Source organism: Lonchura striata, chromosome Z (genome assembly GCF_050655825.1).
Source record: "Lonchura striata isolate lonStrDom1 chromosome Z, ASM5065582v1, whole genome shotgun sequence".
Lineage (NCBI taxonomy): Eukaryota > Metazoa > Chordata > Aves > Passeriformes > Estrildidae > Lonchura > Lonchura striata.
The window spans coordinates 18,324,998-18,351,658 of NC_140740.1; the positions used below are offsets into that span (position 1 = coordinate 18,324,998).

The 26,661-nt window shown below is 33.8% G+C and overlaps 1 protein-coding gene across 21 annotated transcripts in view; it reads right to left on the bottom strand.

Moving 5' to 3' along the window:
* Window positions 1–1,214: 1,214 nt before the first annotated feature.
* Window positions 1,215–26,661, bottom strand: part of SLF1 (SMC5/6 complex localization factor 1) — a 33,010-nt gene continuing 7,563 nt past the window's right edge. For all 21 annotated transcript variants that reach the window (XM_085568068.1, XM_085568062.1, XM_021541545.4 and 18 more), the window contains 13 exons: window positions 26,124–26,255; window positions 24,730–24,780; window positions 21,336–21,494; window positions 20,606–20,772; window positions 19,176–19,313; window positions 18,376–18,538; window positions 11,718–11,862; window positions 9,577–9,722; window positions 7,554–7,720; window positions 6,958–7,061; window positions 4,909–5,001; window positions 4,343–4,525; window positions 1,215–2,016 (listed from right to left, as the gene is read on the bottom strand). In XM_085568068.1, the coding sequence (XP_085424194.1) occupies window positions 1,520–2,016; window positions 4,343–4,525; window positions 4,909–5,001; window positions 6,958–7,061; window positions 7,554–7,720; window positions 9,577–9,722; window positions 11,718–11,862; window positions 18,376–18,538; window positions 19,176–19,313; window positions 20,606–20,772; window positions 21,336–21,494; window positions 24,730–24,780; window positions 26,124–26,255 (2,145 nt within the window). In that variant the 3' untranslated portion in view covers window positions 1,215–1,519. The remainder of the gene's footprint in view (window positions 2,017–4,342; window positions 4,526–4,908; window positions 5,002–6,957; window positions 7,062–7,553; window positions 7,721–9,576; window positions 9,723–11,717; window positions 11,863–18,375; window positions 18,539–19,175; window positions 19,314–20,605; window positions 20,773–21,335; window positions 21,495–24,729; window positions 24,781–26,123; window positions 26,256–26,661) is intronic.

The window sequence follows — 26,661 nt, forward strand, 5'->3', positions numbered from 1 at the left end:
GCTAACTGGAAATTTTATTTGCACATGCTGGATGACTCAATGGAATTGAATTCCTCTAGTCAAGCAAGATCAGTTACATAAGCAGGTCTTACTCCACATCCATTCTTTTTTTTTTTAAATAATATTATAAATGGCTATTACAGAAAAACTGGAATTTGGAATGCTGCTTATTCGTACCTACCTTTTAAAGGTTAAGTTTTTAAGTCATCTATTACTGAATCTTTTAGAAAAAATAATCAAGTATTCTCACTCTAAAGCAGCTCTTTTTTCTCTTCTCTTGGAAAGGGATAAACTTCTGTTTGAGTGTCTCTCCTCCAGATGTCTATAAAGATGCAGGATAGGAATTATAATTATTTCTATATAAATGAGCAATAAGGGCTCCCCAAAACATGCAACTTTTCTACAACCCCAAACCCATGAGCACAAGTAGGTAATTCAGGTGCCTTGCCTTCAATACCTTTTAAAGAACAGTATGGGAATGTCCATCTTTCTCAATTAATTTAAAAGTCTGTCTGATAGAATATGTAGTATACAATCCTAAATTGTTTAGGGCATTAGTTTAGAGGTTTACCATGTGTAGTTTGCATGTACTCACAGAATGGAGAAAGAAAGTTTCATATTAAGGGGGGCATAATTTTTAAGGATATGCATTCTTAGTTTCAGAATATGATGTCCAGTATATACTTAAACTCTTGTTCTATCCTTTGTAAATACCTCTGCCAGCATAACTAGATCTGGGCCACTGCTTCTACCTGCATCTTCCTTTGAGGTTATCCCAGGAGTGTTACCAGATCATTACAGGCCAGAGTAATGGTTTTATCAAATCACTGCAAGCCAATGAGTTGGAGCAGAGCCAAGGACAGCCTTAAGTTTTGCTGAGGGTGAATTTAGTTCTTCAAAGCATCACTGACTGGGGAAGCAGCAAGTTGTACGCACTGGAATCTTGCAGATCACCCAAGTGTCTGAGCCAGTCTCCTTCACTTGGTCACTGCACAAATAAATAAGACTACAAGCAACATAGTGCTACATTTTTCACATCTTTGGGTGACCACTTCTATCAAACAAAGACATGGGAAATGTTATATATTCATTCTATAAATATAGAGTGCCTTCTTTTTTGAATTTTGTAACATGCAATTAATTTACATAATAATTTACTTACATAAATTTTAATCTTATTTTTTATTAAGTAAGATGAAAATGGATAGAAGGAATTTGCTTTTCCATATATTTTTATTTCATTACATATTTATAACATTAGTTTTATTAAGGGATATCAAAATATGTAGACATAAACCTTTCTCAGGAAATGAAACAATCAATTGCTTGGTTTAAGTTTAGGGTCACTGCCTCTAAAAACCAAAGAGAAATATGGCACAAGGCATGTAAAAAAAAAAGACCCAACTTCCAAGACAGTTTAACTGAGTATAAATGATACAGCACTTTCCTAAGATTACACACATGCAGGCAAGTAGAAGGTAGTAACACTCAAGATTCAGCCAATGTGGTTGTTTGGAATTTACTTGCTAGAAAGATTTAGGCACTGACATGCTTCTACCATAGTTTCCAGAGCTGCTAATAAGGCCTTCGCCTGTTCACCAGGGAAGAATAACATGCTTTCAGATATTTCTTGAAGAAACTGTGGTAGTTTTTCAAAAGTTTCTAGCTCTTTAAAATATGTATCTACCAACCAATCTCCAGAAAATGCATTTTTCATCTTAGAGCTATCACAAGCCATTACCGGAAGTACATTTGAACAAGAGATCACTCTCAGAGTTACAGTAAGAGGTGTAGACAAATTATAAATGGAACAAAAATTAGTCAGCATCTTAGTAAACAAAATCAAACACAGTTCTTTCTTCTGATTGCAAAAATCTTGTTCTCTGTATTCACAGAAGGTTTCAATGCTCTCTCCTGGATAAACAAGATTGAAAAGTTCTTCCTTTGCTGTGACTGACTCAACACAATCCAGTGGCAGTTTCTCATGGGAGTTCCTTTGCTCTAGAAGGACTGGCCCTTCAGGAAAAACACAAACATTAGTAACAACAGCACATTTTGTAATGAAGTGGCAGCTAAACAAGAATTTTGAGTTGCTTACAGCTGTCAGTTTAAGTTCCTTTTTTCTACCAAGTTATGCTAATGTAACTGATGACTTACACATTTGCAATGCAAGATAGAACCTGTAGAGAGATCCTTCTTAACAATTTTTTTACAATACTGTCTTGCAAAGAACATGCAAAAATGTAATGTTATTACTTTTGTAAAGTATCTACTTTTGTAAAATTCTATTACGTACTTTGTACACTAGGTTCTTTGCTGACACTGACTTCAAATTAAAGGCTTGTAACTACGATGGTCTATATTTTGGTTTTGTGGATGGTGTGGCCAATCTTGCCGTATGTGCAGCAAGGTAAACTCTTGGGGTAGGTATCCAAGCCTTCACCAACAACTGAGTTTAAAAATTTGATCTTAACAGATTTCTGGAACACAAAACATAATTACTCTAATAGATAGATTTAAAATAAGTAAATGAGACATGTTTGTTTGTTTAGAACAAATAAATCCTTTTGGTATTTCCAGTTTATTAGTACAAGGGACCTATTAATATTGAAAGAGCTTAGACATTTCTTGGGAAGTTTAAGAAAGGCTGCATCAGTAAAAAAATGAAGGCTGTTAAGACACTACAAGTGTTTTTCAATTATGAAGACATTAGGAATCTTACATAAGTTTGTATTACTATGCTAAAGTAATGATACCATATTAACATGCATGCTTCTTCAGAAATATATTTTTAATGACAAAAGCTGAACTCCCACATTTCATATCAGTAATACATATTTTAATTTTGCTCAGATTAAAACTGTATTATTATTACTGATTATTTAGTATCATTAACTTCTGTGATCTAAATTATTGAACTAAGTAAATTCACACTGAATAGGTAACATGCCTTCTACCATGGGCCTGTCAGTTACTTGACAGGCCATAACTCAAGAGTGTAACAAAGGCAAAGATAAAGGTACACACAGCCTTACACTTGCCAGAAAAACTTGGTGATTGCAAGTGCAAGTAGAGCTTTTCCCCTGTAATAACAAGATGATCCACTACCTATTCTTCACAACAGCCTAGGAAAAATACACATCTGTTAGTGCATTTCCAGCTCAGGAGCTGGGCTTACTGTAATATTGACTATTGCATCACTTCAGCTGATAGAACTGAGCCCAGGCATTGGCCTGGCATGTTAGATGCCAAGGTGACATGGCACAGTAGAGATATAAAACACCTGGGAGCTACAGAGCTGAGATTCAGTAAATGGAGGTAGAACTGCAGAAGCAATGTATTGATTAAGATCTGGTGCTTGCACAACAGACACAGACACAGCCTTTAGGGGGCAGGAGAAGACTGTAAATACAGAGGGTCATATGCCAAGAATCTATTAGAATTTCGTTTCTCTACCTTAATTAATAGGCTGCCTAAATACACTCTTCTGCCTCATGACTAAGCACAGAATGATTTTTACTGAAAAAATTTGGGTTTGTCATATAAAGTACAGTTTAAACTGACACAGTAGGGCAATGGTACAGGTATTGCAAACACTCATTCTAATAAATTAATTAAAAGGAGGAAGAGTTGTTATCCAAGATGATTCCATGTGGATATTTGGGGGTTAGTTTTTAACGTGCTAAATTAAATACACTGGTACAGTACATACCTCAAGTTACAAATACCCTTTCTCTGAACAAAAAGTATTGTTTAAAACATTGTGTGCTTGCCTAAGGGGCAAAGTACTTTTTATAGAAACTAAGGTATACCTCCCACTATTATCCCTAAAAAGCAGTTATGATGATTACAATATCAATTACTAATTACGAATTACTAACCTAATTGTGTTCTTCAGAAACCATCACATCAATTTTTACAAATGCTGAAAAAATTTATGTTGAAATACATGATATGCAGAGATTTAACTGACCTGTTTTTGTGTTGTGGTAGAAATACACCAAAACAATATAAAATACTTAGCCCTGATTTGTGATTAGGTAGCCTTTATTTTCATTAGTGGAGAATATGGTTGCAATGTGTATCGTGTAAAATGCAGGATAAAAACATTACCATATTGGAAAAACCTGTGGAAATCTTGGTTAACTTAATAGTCAGCTGATCAAAATAAGTGTGAAAACAGTATCATTTTATTGTAAACAAACAACTTGTCTTAAAAGCATTCTAAAATATTTCAAAGTAACTTTATTTTATGAAAGTATCAGGAAAAACAATGAGAACTTCATATGGATTCAGAACAGTGGATAATTTTCCTAAACTGGTTTAGCATAAAGGTACTCACCCCCATGCTGAAGTAGCAGCTTGCCAATTTCTACATGTCCATTTGACAGTGCATCATGCAAAGGAGTCACCCCATCCACTTGACTGAGCAGGTCTACCTCTGGACAACGCTCCAGAATTTCACGGACACATGCTGTGCTACCATGGTTACAGGCTTCATGCAAAGGCGTCCAGCCAGCATAATCTGAATTATAAATCAAGGGAAGTTTTAAAACAGCAAAAGTAGTACTGAAATGTTAATGTCATTCATTAGACAGGAAAACACCTTACTTTTTTAGTACTCATTACAGCTGGAATGGCAGCTTGTGATTTCAAAACAAGAAATTCTATTGAAAAACATCTGAAAAAAATGGCATTTTTAAAAATCAGTAGAAAATGTGATGTTAAAGTACATTTCAGTTATAAATTAATCTTACCTTAATGTTTGCTGAAAAGTCCTCACTTTGTGTTATTTAAAAAAGAAAGAGTTTTAGATTGTATAAATACAAACCTGTTACCGAAAAGATACTAATATAGTTCTTTATGTGTCTTAATTTCTTAGTTCTGTAGAGAAAATGAGTAACTTACCTTTAACATTAATGTCTGTTCCTGGCAAAGAGAGAAGCTGAATCAATCTCTCCACTTTGTTATTTCTGCAAGCTTTATGCAGGGCTGTCTCTCCTACCATGAAAAATTAATAGATTACACTAGACTAGACAAGATAGCAACTAAAGAAAATAATCAAAGGGTCTGGAACTAGGAGACCTGGTTATGTAGCAGAAAACTCAATAATGAGTACGATTTTCCTTTATCCTGTTTAAACATCTTAAAAGAAAAAAAAGCCCCACGGAGCTTCTGTTCCACCAGAGATCCAGCAATGAAATTGTACTGCAAATGGTTTAACACAGGAATTATCTCCCCTCTAGTTCAAGGTTTAAAGCTTCAATCACACTATAAAAGCACAAAGTGATCACAAAACACCAAAAAATACTGGGTTTTGAAGCAATAAAACTTTAGAGTGCAGTTGCCCTCCCTTAAATTTATTCATGAACCTACATTAAGATGTATGGTTCTTTTTACACAGCATTTTTAGCTTAATTCAAATGAATGTTTCTGGCTAAGCACAAATGCCTCTACATACTCAAGTATAAATCAAAACTTCAAATCTATTAGCAAATGGTTTGCTGTTTCTCAGTAGGCTCTCTGACTTGGCTACAGCAGAGAAGGAGGGGAGAAAGAGGAAAATTAATAATAATAATAAAATTATTATTCGTAGTAGACCCAGGGGAAAAAAAATTCCAAACCTTAGTACCATGTACAGCTGAAATAAGGGTGAAAAATTAAACAGCAAACAAGTGAAAGCTGCTGCATATATATGTACAGACACCACTAGCTTCTGCGGAATAAAAACTTCAGACACATTCTAAATGCTGTTTTCTTTTCAATAATTGATTAGCTTTGAACAAGAGCCAGAGGGAAATCCTGATACCAGGTGAAAGATGATGAACCAAACATCTTAGAAATTCAAGATATCTTAGGCTAGATCTCTTAGCTTTTAGAGTAAGATTTACATGGAACATTTGTTATATTAATACCTTTACTATGTAAATCTGTCAGCTCCATGCCCATTCTTTCAACAGCAGATACAACTTATAATTTTAGCAGGGAAGAATAGAAAAAAAAAGCAGGATTTATTTGCTTGGTTCCACTTCCCTCCCCCTCCCAAGTCCTTCAGATCACTTTTCTTTGTAGAGATCAGATGTAATAATTCACATCAATTTTACTTGTAAAAGCAATAAAAACAAAGGGAACCAATTTTAAAAATGTATGGTCTGACTCTGTTGCTGAAGTTTTTTTAAGCCTTTAAAGGAGGTGACATCTTCTTTTGTTTGTGATAATAATTATTTTTTAAATTTTTTAAACAATTCCAGCTTGCTTTTGCCAGTTTTTTTCTGAGCCTTCTCATGGGTGCCATATTAGTAGAGTTTCAGGTAAATTTCTGATGATAAAGATGAAAAAGTAGTTCCAGTAACTAATTCTGTAGTAAAGCAAGCCTCATGCAAAGTACAATTATTAAACTTGTATAGCAAATAGGAATTGAATGAATTACTGCAGTGCTGTTTTATTCCTTAGATACATGAGTTCCAGTATAGTTAAAACAAAAGCCAAGTGCATTTCAAAGTCTGGGCTGAATGCCTGGAAGAAAACAGTCCATATGCTTAAAACAGCAATGTAACATAGCATACTCCTCAGTCTTTGTTCACAAAATGTCTAGGACTCAGAGAGATGAAGACTGAATTATACTTGCAAATCAGAACACGTTGATCCTACCAAGCACAGGTTGAGGTGGATTAGCAAAGTAAGGCAGTCAAGACTGGAATGAGCTCACACAAACTGTACACTGCATTTAATGTATGGAAGGAGGAGAGTAATGAAGAAGGCAACTTTATTTTACCATATATACAAATTCCTCCTTTTAAATTGACATTGGAAAAGAGAAACATGGACCATAAGAAAATAATTCTTGGGCATAAGCCATTGTTTTAGTCCAGCATTCATCAGGACAAGATTTTAAACATGAAACTATAAATTTGAATCACTTTAAACTTTTTAACATGAATTAGGTACGTAGAATACCTTTAATATTCCTCTTGTGTACCTCTTCAGTCAAAAGATAACTCCCTTTCGTGTGTGCAGTCTGGACTTCTGTTTTTCCTGTAAGCTTATTAAAGATTAAGTCACTGAAAAGAAAGCAAATGGGACACTTTTAAAATCACTATTTCATATTTAATGTGTATGTACTTTATGGTTTTAAATGTTAAAACCATTTAAATACTTAGATTTATCCATTTCACCATCATTTCTGAAATGTCTTAATTACATAATTTCTATGACATTTAATTATAACTGTATTTAAAACAGAACTCAAATAGGACTGCCCACTTTTAAACTTTCCTTAAAGGTAATTCTATGAACAGTGAACTTCTGTATATACACTATATATTTAATATTAGACAAATAAAACTACATCAGCGTGCATATACACCGAAATTGATCAAAGAGAAAAGGGGAAACCCCAGCCCAGAGGTGTTACAGGCTTACAATGGAGCTTTCTGTCAGTTGAAGTAATTTGTAGATAACAAAACAGGTCACATAAAGTTCAAGAAATGTGTCAGGTCAGAAGCTGTCCCCCAAAGCAGAATAAAACTGGTGATGTTATAGGTATTACTCACGGTAGATCAGGCAGCACTTTGACTTGGTTCTGCTTATCGCCATTTAGCATCTGTAATGTCCTTTGAGACTCAGGGCATGGCTGTTGCCCTATTTTCTTTTTCTTTGCTTTGTGTATCTCTGTCTCATGCATCCCTATCTCTCGCAAAGCAGGTGAATAGGAACAGACCTGTTGCAAAAGTAACATTTTACAAATAAGGAAATTTTCTTTTGCTACACTTGCTGCAAAGTAGTCATCTATATCCAGACGTATCCATCTATACTCTTGATGTATCTAAGGTTTTTAAAATCTGATCCCTGAATGACTGTACATCTAGTTTGTTACAGTTTGTCTTTTGCATTCCTTTTTGATGCTTTTGTAATTCACCCTTTACATTTGCCTCAGTGAGTGGCTTGTGTCTGAGACACAGAATGGGAAACTCTAAGCCTCTCTCAGTCGGCTGGACGTAAGATTGAGTACAGTAAAATTACTTCCGTGCATTAAAAAAAAGTATTTACAGACTTTCCACTCCTAAACCAAGGAGCAATTTAATTAAATACAGACTCACTCCACTCCTTCATCTCTTCTGAGAAAAGGGGTGGGATTAATTCTTTGAGCATTGCTAAGGCAGTAAGCTAGTTATCCCTTAGGTACTCTCTATTAGGACAGCCTTGGCTATTGTAGATATTAGCCTCTTTCAGTAATACAGAGCTTCAAATCCACTTACACTGCTCATTTAAAAAAGTCATCTAAGTTTCTGCAAAAAGTATAAGAGAAAAGGCTACTGAGGGGAATTAATCTAACACACCACAATTATATTTGAAGAAAGGTATTAAGGAAGACTTTGTGTATTTAGCAGTTCATTGTAGATTGTGAAGGCAATGTGCAGTAGGTGAGGAACACCTTACTTGCACCTTCACTGCACATTTATCACCAGAGAGTTGTTGAAATTAGAGAAAAGCTGAGTTGGTAAGATGCTGAATAAGAAGAACTGGCAAAACTGGAAAATTTTTACTGTATGGAATGAGAAAGTAGACTCAGTCATACTAAGGAAAACAGCAAAAAGCACATAGACTAGTTTCAAGCACTAAAACAATTTTTAAGTATTTGCAGAGAGTGATCAGTAGGCATGGCAATGCTGAAAGTAGCAATTCTGCTCTATATGTGGCAATATATGTCCAATATTAGTATGCAGTTGGTTTCTATTAAGAATTCTGACAGTATTTTGTTCAATCTCTGTTTAAATATGCTGTATTAACAAACAATGACCTCTCTTCACAATTCCTGCAAAATTTATGAAAACTTATGTATGGGAAATGTACAAAGGTATAAATTTGGGTTTTTTGCGACTCTTCCTGTAGAATAGTAGAACACAGACAAACAGCTATGGATTCCATATTCTGTTCAATCATTAGTATTAAGATTACTGAAATAAGAATCTAGATTAGGGCATGACATTACCATATAATCACCCTGATTTGCCTGCATCCTGCCAGCAGTCATGGCTTTGAGAATCTTTTGCAGCTTTTACCATGTTTTTCCTCACCAACTATCACAAATTGTGATTTGAAGGCAAGCAAAGGTCGGTGAGTAGGACAAAGTTTCTAAGAGGAGAAATTCACAGTAATACATTGCGGTTCAAAATCGTAAAATCTATGTAACAAATGCCTGGACCTACCTCTTCAAAAACCCTGAAGGAAAAGGTAGCTGAGAAAAATCACACTATGTTTGGCATTCTCCTTAAGTATAAATGTAACACTGCAATAATTTTATAGGGATTATTTTTAAAAGCTTTCACTGTTGTTGCGTTTTTTCACTTTCATGATAACTGCATGTAAACAGATGAGACAAATTCTCTGGCAAGAAAAATCTTACTATTGTTCTGTACCCAGATTTCAGGCAAAGAGAAATTTAAATGTATGGAACACATGGAAAGACAATGCAGGCAATAAACATGACCTCAGACCACAAATAAAAAATATATTGCAAGACTTTTATGAATCAAATTACTTGTAAAATATTGAAGTGTGATAAGTTCTACTTACTATTTTCTGAAGAGAAAGAGGTTCTGTAGAAACAGCAATATTCCTCTGTAAACACATTTGTTTGAAAATTGCTTCTGCAACAAACAGCTGAAGCCAGTCGGATGGTATGGCACAAAGAAACATTTTTAATTGACATGCAGAAAAATCTGGATAAAAGCAATTGGAAAAAAATCAAGTAAGCCAAAAAATGAAAATACAGAAATCTACATACCTAGTTATCTAGAAGACAGATTTTCCAGGCTTTTCGCTCCTATTGCAAATTCAGAAGCTTATTTTCCATAAGATTTACTAAAATTCTTCACATCAAAATAGATTTTAACAATCATCTGCTAAGATGATGACATACTGAGAACATATTTTAGAAGACCAAACATCACTTTTTGTGTGAAACTTCTTAAAATGCTCTTCATACAATGTTATAAAAGTTACACCTTTATTTTGAGAACAAAATTATTTTTTGTTAAGTTCTGCAAGTGATCACCTTTTAAATCTCAAAGAAGCACAAATTCAGGTAAGAGTTATAACACATGAACAAGAAATCTGCAAATAATACAGGTGATCTATAAATTCTACAGTGAAAGTCACCATAAGCACATTGCAACCCCATTCAGATGTACCAAATAGCTTATACTGTTTTAAAAAATGCCCCACACATTGGCAGAGAAACTTACATATCCATACAACATATATCAATATACATCAAGCATCTATGTCTGACCTACCTGTTTTAGAAAAGAAGAACAGAAAGACTGATTTTTTCTTACAGTATTAAGAATCTATATTGTGATTCTGAGAAAAAAATTTTGTCAAAATAACAACTGAAATGATTGGAAAGTAAGACCTGCAATGAGGAAGAAAATCTTTACTGTATTAAGGGAATCTTCTGTTCTGCTAAGAAGTGCTCATAAATTAACTGATCTGTACACTCAATCAAAACAGAAACCCAAGTTTGAGAATACAGACGTTTGCTACTCTAAGTATAAATTAATTCAGAAAAACTCACAACAATTTTGCTTTGAGTGCTGCAGGTTGTAACAAGTGGTACAGGTCAAATAATCTCTATAAACAGACCAAACCCTGTTCTTGTTTTCCCTTTTGTATACAGGAAAGTAATAAAGTCTTACAGAAATATTTATCCAAGATTGTTCCTATTATATGATGTCTAAAAAATCCATTGAAGTGGCACATATTAAAAGCTCCATTGATTTAAACACCATAAAGTTCAAACTGATTTGGCCTTCTAAAGACAAAGTCAGCCTATAAAAGTTCTCATAATTTGCTTTCTATAAAACTGGGGTGGAATAAATTGTCCAGAGATTAAGATTTTAGTGTATTTTCTTTTCATGATGGTTCTTCCCAAGTGTCCAGGTAGAAGGCAGATACAATTCAAATGAAACTTACATATACCTGTTACCACAGAAAATGATGATTGGAAAAGTAGTCAGGGGAAGCTTTGGTGGGAATTAATTTTGAAAATTAAATTAAAATAATTCAATACTTTATTGAGATAATTTTGTCTTCAAGCTCCTCAACTCCTTGCTGCTGAAAGTACAGATACCTCAACTGACATTCCATGTTAAATGAGGAGGAACTACAGTAATACATGGGACTCAATGGAATTTTCTCCCATTCCCTCCATTATGTCTAGAGATCTGGAAGGAAACATTGTAATGTTTCATTTGAAGTTGCGGGAGTCACACAGTTTAGTGTAGCTTTCAGACTTACGATTGAAGTGTCTTTAGCAATCTATTGATTTTTTGGAGTGATAAAATTTGCCTGAGTTAAGTAAGATGCCTCTGATTGCTTATCTGAATTTAAATTTTATTATATGCTTAAAGCTTCTCCTAAACTGAGAGAGCTCCAAAGACTTTTTTTCCTCCTCAGACTGTGTGGTCTTGCTTTTGCATCAACATTTAGACATTTATTTAGAGGGATTTTAATAAGAAAACCCGTTCTATTTGATCTTTGCTTGACACTGACACACACATACAAAATAAAATGGTTTCCTGAATATGTACATGCCATGCAGTGCACAGCTGCAACACACAGGGCAAAAAACAATTTGACTCTAAACCAAGGATTTTAATTAGGACTTAGTGAATCCAATTATAAGACTTTTGAGAGGCCTTGCAAACACTCACCGTCACATGAAATGGCAAGGTAATGCGCCAAATCAGGCACTTGATGAAACACATTTCTGTCCATGAGCAAACCTGATACGATCCAATAGTCCACTACAGTTCCAAGAATTGCATTTAATAGACCAGCAACTTCACTTCTGAAAGCCTAAATGGAAAAAAACATAGGTGTATCTATTGATCTGTAATATATAAAAAATTCACGCTGATAATTTAACAGAAATAACATAGAGAAGTTCTTTAGATAAAAGCCCACTCTGCTGCCATGTCACTCCTTCATTGGCCTTTCTTCTTCTGCTCAAAAACTGAATGTATTAACTAAACTAAACTAAAACTATTGCAGCCAGATTAACAAAATTAGTGTCACCGATGCCATATCAATTAAGATTTGGTACTGGAGAAAAACAGGTTCTATGAAAACATCATCTAAAACTATATGCAAAATGGTGTCAAAACTTATAATTGCAATGTGATTTCTTTTTAAATTAGGTTTTGTTTAACCATAAGATTGCAAGTACTGTGCTTATTCCAATTAACTTTGTGTTTAATTTGACAATTGCAGGGATCTTTTTCTTCCTGCTCTATTAGCATTGCCTTTTTCTAAAGATTTAATCATGAAGTAAAGCTCTTTTTGTGACTATGTATGTCTGTGCCAAAAGGGAAAAGGATGCAAAGTGTTAAGTTTCTACCACAGAAGAAATTCTGGCAGTCACTTTGCAAAAGGAAACTTTCTTCAGTTGCGAAAAATTTCAGAGATGAGCAGCTGCAATTTTAGGAAAAAAGCCATAATTCTGAATATTAGCCCTACAATGTTCTACCTTGAACAGGAACACACACACAAAAAAAAACCCAAACAAACAAACAAAAAAAAAAAAAAACAAAAAAAACCCCAAACAAACAAATAAATTATAGCTATAGCTATATATATATATTCTTATGGGTTCCTTCCAAGTCAACTTATTCAGTGATCCTGTGAAAATGGTCATGAACAAGATGAACAAGTAAAGAAAACTGAAGCGTATTTTCTTCAAGAGGCATCAAGACAATACACAGGAATTTAGCTACCCAGACACCACCATGAGATAGATGAATGCATTTATTCACCCATATGAAACTTAATCAATACTGATCAGGTAAATCAGTGTTTCTAGTTTGTGTTAGTCATCGCAAGGTCATGTCTACCAACATACCTTTCTGAGCCATAGTAGAAATATTTTATACAATTACTCTGAAATAAGTTACTCCTCTGGCCACGTGTACCAACAGATGTTTTGAAAGCACAGCTTGGAAGAACATAGGCACCACAGTAGGAACACATTAAATTCGCCTGAGCTAAGGCTCTACCAGAGAATTATACTGTTACACTAGAGCTCCAGTTGATATATGGCATATTGTAAAAGATGAGTACTTGCAACTGGACAATTTTGGCTAAGAGACAAACCAGACTCAATGGGTACATGCTACAGTCAATGATTTGTCTGATACTCCTTTGAGAACAAAATATGTTCAAGGTTGGTTTAAAATAATTTACTAGGATTCCTTAGCAGCTGAAACGCACCAAAACCAGTTTGAGCATCAATAAATCAAACAGATGTACATATGAACAATGGAGACAGTGACATAGATGATAATAAAAACATAAAGTAATTTGTTGAAAACTACACAAATACTGTCACTACAGTTAACAGTTACTCATCACTCAAAAGAAAAGGAATAAACACAACCACAACTACAAATAAACATGGTGTGGGGTGGAAGTATAGCCTCCATCCCTTAAGATTTTTAATAACTGGCCAGACAAAATCTGTTATAAATGTCATCTCCAAGACTGCTTCCAGGACTACTACTTACTTTCTTAAACTCTACTTGATTTGGTTTTCCCCTTACTTTATTATGTCATAATATTTTATTATATATGAATGGTGAAATCTCATAATGAAAAAAACCCTGACAACACAGATATGGCCTGTCAAAAACCTGGAAGTATAATTTTTAAACTAAAGTTTAAATATTTAAAAAGGTACATTTACACTCCCTATCTTCTGAGGATACAAGAACAGAAACTGAAGAACAATTTAAAATATCTGAAATGCATTTAAATTTCCCTTAAATATGTATACCTCTTATCACTGGACCCCAAAGCAAAATACGGGGTGAATAATATAATTCCACCAATAGTTCTTTACTGGAAATAAATTTCACTAACACAGCAAATAAGCACAGTTTGAACAAAAGTTAAGTGACAGGAGCAAGGACATACAGATGTAATCTAAGGTAGATAGAGCTGTAAAGCACAAGTATTTACATTATCTTTATAGTTTCTAAATCACTACCTTAATTAATTCCTTTATGAAATATTTTTAAGAAAAAGGGTGGGGGTGAAAGCAGACACTGAAGGAGCAGACTGAAATAATGACTGTTAATACTGCAAGTATTAATAACTTTTCACAATCAGATATATAGTGACTATTAAATGTAGCTAGTACTCTAGCTGCATCTACATTTGCCCAGCCAAGAATCTCTGCAGGCTGACAAGACAAGCCAGATACTGCCAACTAGTGTAGGCTTGGTTGGCATTTTTGTAAAAGAATGGTAGGACAAACCAAGAGCTTCTCCTCAATATTTTAAATAAATGGTTCAATGCTACAAATGAGGGAGAGGGAAATTGGTCTAATTTCCTGAAAGGACCATATGTTCTAAAAATGTTTAAATGTTAACACATTAAATGGTATTTTCAATTTCAACCACAAAACAATGCACAGTAATGAAAACACACACAGTATTAAAAAGTAAAAAAAACTCAAGCTTTTCCATTAAACTTGAAATTTGCTACCATGTGTAACAATGCCAAGACCTGCTCCTACAACAAGAAGCTGGAAGGGGCATCAGACCCAGAATTACCAAAGGTCTTCTAAACATTGTGCTCAGCACAAAGCTGGGTAAAGAAGGAAGAGAGGACGTTCAAAGTGATGGTGTTTGCCTTGCCTAGTAGCTGCCATGTCTTACAAAGCCCTGCTTTCCAAGAAGTCACTGAACATCTGCCTGCTGATGGGAAGCACTGAATGTAATCCTTATTTTGCTTTGCTTGTAGGTAAGCATTTGTTTCACTTATTAAACTATCTTTATATCATGTCATACATTTTTAAATTTGTCCTTCTGATTCTCTCCCTCAACTCAATGCAGGGTGGAGCCTTACCTGCCAGCTGATATTGGCCATGTACAGCTTATTAAGTAATATGCACTGTACACCATGTACAGCTAATTAAGTAATATGCAGTGAAACCTCTTTTCAAAATTCTCTTCCTTATTCTTATTGTTGAAAATCAAAGCTATCTCACTAAGAAAAGCACAGAAGTTGGAAGAAGCTATTGAATCTGTTAGCATACAAGGTCACATCACTTCAACTGATACCTGTTAGCTTAGCAAATTCAATTCCTACATTGCTGTTCCATTTAATGTTTTGTCAAGTCAAATATAGTGCTACAGTGGCAGAAGTTTCACAGTATGTTTTTACACATAAAAGTTCTTATAAGAAAATTAATTTTAACTTTTTTACTTTGAATTACTGAGTTATTTTAGAACTCTGAAGAAGAGGGTTTTTTTCATGTGCTGTAAATGTAATATTCCACAAATGCCTAAAACATACTTCCAAAAAAACTACTGCAAGTGACAGACCAGGAAGACATTTGGTTCTACACCACACAAATTTATACTGTGCAACTAAAAACCTGAATGAATGCCTTTGTCACCTCTTTGTCAGCCTATGTAAGACAGCTTTTAAAAAAAATCTCCACCAGTATTTTCAGGGATGAAAAGCATTGCTGATACCATCTGTGACACTGTGAAAAACCATGCAATAGCTCAATGCAACCAGAAGTGTTATAATCAACATACACATTCCCTGGTAAATTCTAAAACTGAATTAAGAAATTTGATTCAAGGAACTTTAACCAGAAGTTCCCCCATCAAAGCTGTTTAAATAATATAGCAAACAATATACGCTAATTTATTTTAGAATTATATTCAAAATTGATCTGAAGAGCTCAAATAATTGGAAATCTTTTATGTTCTTTGGCAGTGCCTTTTAACCAAGATCAGTGTATCAATATTATTCTACTATGTTGTCCAAAAAGGTTAACCCAGTGATCAGTGAGGACATCCAATTTGCTGTCACTATATTTATTCTGCTACTTCTAAAATACAGAAAATTCTATCTAACTCCAGAAAACAAATACTCTCAACTTTGTGCTTTGTTTTTCACTCTTTTTGGGACTGCTCTTTTTACACGGTGTGTTTACACACATACATAAAACATAATTTTGCAGCAACTCAGCATTAGGAGAGAGGAAACACACACAGATATTTTCCCTGCACTCCAGCGCTCTTTGTTGCAACCTCTTTGAATCACAAAAAGAGATAATCTGATTCTAAAAAGCTAAAACAATTAATAGCTGCTTGCTTTTACCAGTTAGAAAATATTACATTAGATACATTCAAAAAAAGAATTTAGTTAAATTATTCATCTGTTTCCACTTATAGATATTTTTGCTGAAGAATTGTACAGAAGTTTGGTATACCACAACATGCTTATTCCCACAAGCTAACACACTTAGGTGCATTGAGAAATACAGTCACCCTTTTGCAATATGCTACCAACCACATGCAGACAGTAACAATTACCAAAATCATTACTTTTATTTACATTTCTGAATGGCCCTACATGCTTCTTGCCAAGGTGTTACCTCTTAAGCAGACAGCTTTTATAAAACAAAGCTGGTAACAATGACTCACACCTTCAAACTGAAAACAGGAAGGACAATTTTGCACCCTGTATGCTACCCCCAATGACACAGAAATACTGTGTATTTATTTATGTATCTCTGAAATGATAGAAAAAGGAAGGAGAAAACACAGTTCTGTCTGCACAGCTAGGGAGGTTTCACTCTTTTGATTTTCTGAATGACTTTTTAAACTGTGTAATGGAGTTTTAAAATTAGTCTGAAAATACAGAAAAATACCATGCTTTAATAGAACAAGATTGAGACTGACTGAAGGGATGAATTAGTTGGATTGTAAAAATATGGTCTTTTGGTTTAGAATTTAATTTTGCCAAAAATGTAATGGGAAAAAAGTGCAACAGATAAATAAATATGAGGAACAAAGCTGTTAGATAAAACATAATACACTACAGATATTATGAGGCAACAAGCTGCTTTTTAAGACTAGAATTCATCTGTGTAGGACAGTTTACACTACGGTGCATTAAGATCAAAGTGAGAAAACAACACACATCCAGGATTTGTGCTGAAATGACAATTCTGATATATATGTATATAAAACAAATAGAATCTAAACAAGAGGCAGATCTCTGTGATTTATGTTGTGTGTGAGGATTAAGCTTATTTTTCATATATGTAGTACTGTTTGACAAAAGTGATTATTCTGCCTGTGTAAGGAAAGGTTTATAAGAAAGGCATGGCTTACAGTGCTAGAACCTGTCAAAGGAAGGCATAGCAGGAAAAACTAAATGTACCTACACTTAAACTGCAGATTCAACACCAGGAAAAATATGAAAGTAATGTCATTTTCCAAAGAAACAGAATGGCTACTGACACCAACTGCAAGTAAGCTTGCTTGCTGCTCAATACCTTTGAAAAGATAGGTTGCTTGAATATAAATATGGGTATAGAAGCCTAATTTTAGGCACTTTTTAAGTATCTTGACCGAGGATAAAAAGCAGCACTGTTTTACAATGTCTTGCTTTGATAGCCCTCAAAAAAGGTAGGAGGTCTGGCTAGGTAAGATGATTGAAGCTCTCATTATGTTTAATCTTTTTGCTTTCATAGCATAATGAATAACTACTTGGTTATTGAAAGTGCTTTTATCTCCCTGAAATACTTGATTTTCTATTGTTCTGTTACTGTACAGAAAAAGTGAATGGAGTACCTATTTATTCTGTGCTCTCACAATAATTTAAAAGAGAATGCAGAGACAGCAGTTAGGTTTTATTTTATGTGAGAATCTAGAAGTCAAAGATGTTTTACAAGGCCTCTTGCTTCTGAAAAGAAATAGGTGGTATAGAGGACAGTTAGTATCTTTCAGGTCAATGTCCTGCTGGTCAGCAGGTCACAGAATAGCAATTAAGTTGCCTTCAGCTACATTTTTATGCTAAATCCTAGGAAATATTCCAAATGAAACTAAAAGGCTTAGGAAGAAAACCAGGGCATTTTATTACAGTAAAACACTGCATATCTAGCAAACAACAAAAAAAGTGTTAGTTTTGTTAGGTTTCTCTTTGAAATGTTTCCTGAATCCTATCCCTGTAAAATAAGATAATCACTTCTTTCACTACACCATATTGTTTGAGAGAACAAGCTGGTGTCTGTAATAACTACAGTAATACCTGCTGGGAAGGGCATGTGAACATCTGAATGTAGCCAACAAGCTACTCATGACTCGTTTCTTCTCTACATATCTATATAAGAATCTTATGGATCAATTCATTTCTTTAGTGGAGCAAAAACCAGCATGCTTCACAACAAAAGGCAGCTATAACAAGCAGCTGTTATATGTGCATATAATTCCTCACAAAAGAATGAACAAAAGGCATTTAAAAAATATGTCAGTCTTCATTATTTTAAAGTATAAAATTCACACTCACATCATTTTTTCCATTTAATTCTCTATAGGAAAATATGACCCAATCTGCTAGAATATTTATGTGTTTGGTAAAAAGCACTGCGGTCCCACTTTCAACCAAGAATGTCTTCAGAAGAACCGTCTGAGGCAAGTCTTGATGCTGTGAATTTGTTCCTTCAACCAAACTGTAAAAAAAAAGGTGAAAAAACCTAAAGCTTTATGCCACTTTGATTATTATAGCTACCAGACAGAAACCTTGCCTTCATTCACAATACACACAGATTTGGCGATTTTTACCTATGGAAAGATCAGACACAATTTCTGATGAAGAGTTAAGTACAATGATGATGACTATTACTGTTAGACCTGTGGAATTCTAATACTATGCCACTACTTACATAAAGTAAAGGTCACCATTTCTATATAAAGGCAAAGCAAAACCTAGACTTTTTAGACTTCATAAACCAAGGAAAGGTAATTGTCTCCCTAAGATAAAATGGAGATAACAGTTATTTGAATTTTAAAAAAAATTCAAAATGCTGCTTGTCTACCTTAAAGAATGAATAGTCAAGTACTGCAAATCTACAAGTACCACTTTATGAGCAAAATTAAATGCTTACTGGAATAACAAGCTGGAAAAGACAAGATGTCTTAAAACATTATGAAAAAACCTATGAATTTACAATAAACAAACTAAGAATTGAGAAATATAAATGGAATTGTTAAACTGCTTTCAGAGCAGTATCTTATCAGAGATATACACAAATTAGGATACAAGCTGCTGCAAATAAAGAAACACATGTATTATTCTATAAATCCCACCTTTTTGTCAGAAACTCTACTTCGCCTTTAACTAAATCAAAGAAATACTTCAATAATGTTTTATGAACTATCCTCAGTTCATCTTCTGTCTCTAAAACTGTGACTGTATGACAAACTGTTTCACAATAAAGGCAAGACCTGAAAAATAAAAAATGAAAAATTCCATTTGTATGATAGAAATATAAGATAATCTATTGGAAAAAAGTTAGCTTTGAATCTGGTGTGTTTTGACAAGGAAATAGTTTGCTCCTCAGCAACAGTCAACATTTTTTCCAACCTAATTTTCCAGTTTTAAAGCTTTTTTTCAAAAGAAAAAAAAACAAACTCAACATGTTTATGACTGAGCTTTTGTGTTCCAGATGAAGATTTTGTATTATAGTATAAACTAAATAATTTAACTGGATTTCTTTTTTCCTGTCTCTACTTGAGATATTGTACAATTACTATAAATAGAACTTTAAAATTCTTTAAATACAAGCTAATTTTGTACTATTTTATAGACATGGTAACATCCTACAAACTTCTGTTCAGATAACAGTTCATACATACTACTTGACAGGACTACAAATTGTTAAACATGATGTAGATAATTCTGAAGTAACATGCAAACACACTTTTTGTCTAGAATTTTGAGTATTAGAACCAGGTATACAACTTCTGGGTATTCCCATTCTCCAGGAAGTACTAAAAGACAAAATACTCAATCTAAAAGATAAATTCTGTTTCCTGTTCTTCAAGACATGCTTACAATCACGCACATCCATATATCTGTAATCATAGTTGTATCAAAGTGTTTAAATATTACTTGAGTTTTTTTCACTGCCACAAGAAGAGGTGTAGTTTCTTTTCCAAATGAAGAATTAATTTCTGTTGATGTAAATTACAAAAAATAAGTTCTCAAGGAAAAGCAGAGTCTAATTATCCAAAGAGATCCTAAATACTGTCTTGTCTCTGTAGAAGCAGATATAATCAGACTTCTTCAAAAAGATGGCAAAGATTATGTTTAAAATGTAAATACAACATGAATCTTCATGTTTGGTAAGATAAGCCTTTGAATTTGCTTTGTAACTGCAGATATATGCATGTGTGTGTGTGTGTATGTTTATATGTATACACACAACAACAGCAACAGTACACAGATTACTGAACTCTGTAAAGAGCTTAAGAAATAAAATATTTTTTTAAAACTGAATAAGGCTAAAAAAATGTATTTATTTTTCTTTCAAAAAATTTCATCTGCCTGTGAGCTAACACTTTTTGAAACATAAACTGAAATGTCCAAATCTGTTACAATTCTGGACTTTCACATACTGGTAACTTGTTCTGTTGAAAACAGCACTTTGGTGCAATAGAATGCCAACTCTCCTCTGCTGTCCCTGAGTTTGAAGTAACATAACTATTGCATTCAATACCTCATTAATCCTTCTTACCTTACAAGCATCTCTATAAAGGACCATGTGCCTTTCTTACAGATAGGACACTGAAGAAAATCCAAATAGTACTTCAACATCAATGGGGACTTCCAGGGAGGTTCACAATGAAGAACAAGGTAAAAAACATGACAAAGTTTGGCAAAAAATAATGTATCATTGTTTCCCTGTAAAAAAATGAAAATAATATTGGCTCCAGACCAGCCAAAGATCTATATTTATTATCACTAAGAGTTTACTTATTTTCTTTAATCTTTACAATCTCAAGTGACCAAATTTAATCACTGAAGTAGCATGCAATTTAATGCACAACTCCAAGGAGAAAAATACGTTAAATAGTTAAATATAAAAAAAAAAGGGAAGAGAAAGAGGAGAACTTGTTCTACTGTGATATGCCAGTTGAATGCACCACTATTTAGAGCAAACCTTGTTGTCAATTGATCTATCCGTAGCATACTAGCATAGTGCTGTTTCTAAAAGTAACAAAAAATATTTATGGCCAAACCTTCCACAATATTTAGAGCATTACATTAGTTTGGCTTGCAAATAAATACTAATTTGAAAAAACCCTTTCTAAAATCCTTTCTTATTTTTAGAAGCACATTGATCAGCACAAAAAGAAGGGTGAATGAATCACTAAAACCTACTAAATACTATGTCAGAAACAAAGATTATAATATTTCAATTTATTACTTTTATTTTTAATAATACTTTAGTCTTCGTCTCTCACCAATAGGACATATTCTAGAAGAGGATGAAGAAGTTGCACAGGAGGTGCACTGTACATATGGCCTGTAGCAAGTTCTGTGACTACATCATGAAGTAAGTCTTCTTCCACGTATCCTTGAAGTATAGACCAAGTACCCCTGGACCAGTTAGTACTTTGAACCTAGAAATGAGATATCATTATTAAAAAAAAAAAAAAAAACAGCTTAAATTAAAAAACCCTTTAACCAAACAAGTTAACTAACACAGGTAATCCCTAACTAAACTGTTGGCATTATATATCCTGGTTCCTGACAGGATAGAATTTAGTTTTGCAGTAGCCACAGGGGATGTCCCTAAGACATGGAGGTTATTCTACACCACCTTATATCCCTGCCAGGGCAGGGGGAAAGGGACTGTTATTTCCAAGCAGAAGGCGTCTGTCCAGTCAAGAAGATCTTAATGGCCCAGGACTTCCTTCTTACTCACTGTCACTCATGACAGCAAAACTCTTAACTTTATGGCTTTCAGAGAACCCAGTCAGATGCAGTAGATTCCATGAGATGCTGTTATCTGCTCTGCAATTTCCCTGTTACTGTCTGTACTTTCAGCTTTCCAAAGATCACAAATTAATGACACTAATGAGCTAGTGAAGGTCTCAGGTACATTGCTATTTACATCTTTCCTCTAGTTCAGATTCAAGCCAAAGCCCATGCACAAGCTAGTTGCAACTCTATTGCTAACTGAAGCATGGCTTTCTTCTGCCAGGTAACCACTCTTCTAAAATACAGCTTTTTTTTTGAGTACACAGCCTGAGGTTCTGGTAAATTCAAATTTTTTGTAATTCTGGGATAAGAAGCACAGCTGAGAGAAGCAGCATCAGACTGATTGGACTGCTGGGAATTAAACAGTTACATAAATTTATTGTTGGTGAATCGATAAATTCGAGACCTTATGATCTCTGCCAAAAATCCTGTCTTGTAGTGTGCATTAATGGAATAGTTCAGATAAAATTGTTATAAAAGAGCACTGAGTGCAACCATTAACAGCACTACCAATCCCACCACTAAACCATGCCCTTAAGTGACACTTGTACCCATCTTCTAAATCCCTCCAGGGACGATGACTCCATTACTGGCCTGGGAAGCCTTCTCCAGAACTGGACAACCATTTGCAGAGATAAATTTTCCTATTATCCAGTCTAAAGATCTTATTAATTATTATTAGTTTATATTTTAAATTGACAGAGATTTGGTCAGAGTCTGGTTGGGGATTTGAAGTCTAAAGAACATACTGATATTAGATAGCTTCCAGAAATGTTCCAGTAATAAGATAAAAAAACATTAGGAGCTCTGTTTAAACATGAAAAAAAAGATCAGAAAGAAATTATAATCATGATTAAATCACAGCTAAAATCTCAGTGAACTCCACCTTAGCATTAGACATTTGGTGTCTCCGCAAATGTCTCGTATCTCAGATTCCTAATGTAAGACATCAACAATAAATAAAGCTGCTCATATAGACAATTTTCTTTTAATCAAGTCTTTGTGCATCTGGTATTTGCAACTCACATTTATTTAAATCTTTTCATATATGAACTATTAAAATCCCCACTAAAATTTCCTTTGGAAATAATGGTTGCGTTCATACTTTTGTAATGCTAATTACATGCAAACAGCATATCTAAAGAGCAATCATAAACTGTTTCATGACAGTCAAAGAAGAACTTCTCTGCCACCTGGATTTAAGATGTAAGACTGCATATTGGGTGCATAGAAGCATGTTACTACTAACATTCACCTGGTGATCACACCAGGATCCAGCTTTATATATTGTGACTGAAATTTTTATTCTTTGAAAATTCTGTACTAGAAGAAAGAGTAACATTGATGCATTATTTTGAAAAGGCACTAAAATAAAGATGTTTTGGGAAGACTGTGGTAGCTCTTGTATAGCGTTCAAGTCAAAGAGAAACTAGAGACTGGTTTTCAGCACATTTCTAAGAGGTAAAGAAGGATGATACAAAACTGAGAAAATAAACTTTTGTCAGTATCAGAAGACACCTATTATTGAAGAGACTTAATAAATTGTCCAAACTTCACTGGCTTGCACTCTGACTGATGAGGAATCAGCAGTTTCTTGTGAAACACTGGTGATACAATCATTAGCACTTTGAGCAGAAACAAATGAAATATTAAGGTCCACACAATACATCTTTTACATTGCATGATGTAGAAGAAAAGCTGACAAAAGAGAAATAAATATTTTGGGATGATGATGGAAAAGAACACTTAGCTCTCCTAAGCCTTCCTAGCAGGCGCAAACTGAGGTGACAAAATACAGTAGGCAGATCTAACATGTTCATTTAGTTTGTAGGTTTGATTTTACTTCATCAGTATTATTGGAAATGTTTACTGGACCTGCTTATAAAAGTCATAAATATACTTACTATGGAAGACAAATATTATATAAAGGCTAGCAATGGGTATTCCATAAAGCAATAAAAGTGACAGAACAGTAAGAAAAATATTACAATAAGGTTTAAAATTTCCAAGCAAAAAATGGTATTATTCTTAAGAGTACAGGAAAACAATTTCAGTTTACATGTGTTAAGAAAGGTAATTTTTTTATCCCATTAATTCAATAAAATACACACAAAGATTAAATTTCAATGCAAGCCTCTTCAGGAACAGAAACACACATAGCATTTTACAGATTAGTGATGGTGTTGGACCATGACAAAAGTATTTTATTCCTCATACTTTAGAAATAAATTTTTTCTTCTTCCTTCCTTATTGTCAATAGAAAGATATCAGAAAAAAAACTGATTTCAAGTAACTAGGATGCTAACACATACTTTAAGTGTTTCCCTTTTTAACTTTTAAATAACACAAGTTACTATATAAAATGCACTACTGGTAGCTCATGGCCACTGTATAAATGCTTTTTGAGTACTGAAGAGGCAACAGAGTTTCAACACAGTTCATAGATTTATTCTTAGTATTATAGCTAGACAAGGCAAAATTTTTAAAGTATTAATTTACTTCAGGTATTTATTACAAAGACTTAATGAAATCTATTGCTGACCTGTTTTATGGCATTTATTTGGCCTAATGGAAATAAAGAGAAATTGAGTAGTACAAATAAAGGAATTAAAGTGACATTAATAGGTAAGGTTCTCTTAGCTAGCAGGATTAAGCATTTTCTTTGTAATGAGGGTCAATACTAAAAGTATCACAGGCACAAGCAACCTTCAAGACCAAATGATGCTTGTTAATGCAATAAAAGCTTTATCAGAGTTTTGCATAGCCAAAATCTAGAAATGTTTTTTGATAGCTAATTTTGCAATTAAAGTATGTTTGTCCAACTTAATAATAAAATTCCATATGCATAACGCCCTCCTTTAAAATAATTCTTACCTCTGGATTGCAGTTCAGCCGGTCTGTTTGCATAAGCCTGTGCTTAATAGTCTGTAAAACAGGATAAAGTCAACCTGCACACTGGATACCAGTCAACATATTCAATAAATAGCGTATGAAACTTTCCAAATTACAACTTCTGTTAAAGGTAGTTCAAGCATAACCTAGCATTTAGATTTACCTATTGAGATGGTTAAATTATGAAATAGGGGACTAATGACTTAAAAATAATAAAATATAGCCAAATTTTCCTTCCCATTTTCCCCTGCTATTGTCTGTTTGTTGTTATGTGGTTGCTCTGTAAGGACAGTATTCCTAGATTAAATAACTAAAAGTTTTCAGGTTTTCTGTGGCAAAATGCCAACTTTGGATTCCTCTTGCATGCAAAAATATGGTCATAGGCGTGAAAATGTATTACTGTTATAGCCATATTCAGTTATTGTGTAGTATTACAATGTTACTAAAACATGTTACTAAAATATCCTCACTGTCTTTGAAGGGTTAATTCATCTGATACATAATAGTTTGAACCAGAGCATTTGCTGTATGTAAAGTACATGAAAAGTTCAGAACAAATGTATTTTTTAAATGTCTGGGGAGTATAGCCTTGATAAAATGTCACTGATAAAAGATTTGATGGCGCACAGATTTAACCAGCATGAGTCCTCTATTTGTAATCTTGTGTTTAAACACTGTGTGTACCTTGAGGACCTAAAATTTTTAATTCTTCCACTACTAAGAATTAGAATGCTTCACGTAAACAAGTTCCTACCAATATACTTAGACGCCATCATCTGCATCACTGTAACTTATGGAGATAATATATCCTAACTCAAGGTTCAGCTGCTTTCTCTTCACTTGAAATAGTGCTGTTAACTACTAAGGTAGCAATTTTATCAGGATTAGATCTGTGACAACAGAAAACCAAAGGTGTGCATTAGCTCTACGTTTGACTTGTAATAAAAAACATTCATGTGAGTCAACAAAACACTGGCTCTACAATAATTGTTTTGAAAAACGTTTTAGCATAAGTTAGCTAAATAACAGGAAAATCACTGAAAGACTGTAATTCAAAGATATCTTGTTGAACAATGTTTGCTACTATTTACCTCATCTATTACATCAAGGCTTCAAGCAGTACACCGTGTCTTCTACATACCCATGCCAGTGAATTGCGGTGACTAATTTTTATTTTAACTAATGGTACATGTAGTAAATATGGGATTATTAAATATTGCAGGTTAAAAGGTCTAAAGGTATGTCAAGTATATAACTTAGTAGCTCAATACTATAACGAAAGAGAGAGGTTTTTAATATAATTCATGCAACATAAAAATGTAAAATTGTATGTATATAAAATATATCATGCTAACAAAGCATTAACTGTTACTTACCGCAGTAAAATACATATGTTTTATAATAACATTTTTCATTTCAGCAAGTTCCATTTTAGACATGACTAGATCCGTTTCTTGTGCAGCCAGGACATTGTTCATTTGTGTATCTTCAGGATTTTGTATTTCATTCTGCAGAGCAAAAAAATAATACTTTGTTTCAAAGCTAATGGTCTAACCAATTTTTATGTGCTAGGTTTTTCTATATATTGGATTGCAAACTATGCGCCTGTGTATTGTTTATGTAATTGTGTTAGGGTCTACATCATGCATCAGATAAAGAGCTGCTGGTTTGGAAACAAACCACTGCTGCTGTACAAAGTTACAGCACAGCAATTATCAAGGTAAACTTCCCTATATTTGTTTTTTCTGACTTTAAGTCAAGTAACAATCTCTGTGGCTGAAACAAGGACTATTTCTCCATAACAGATTCTCTCTCAGAACTTTTCAAAAACTATAACCAGAGCTCACACATTTTCAACTGGTCAAAAATGTAGACATAAAGATTTTATAAGGCATTTCTTATTCAATTTATCTA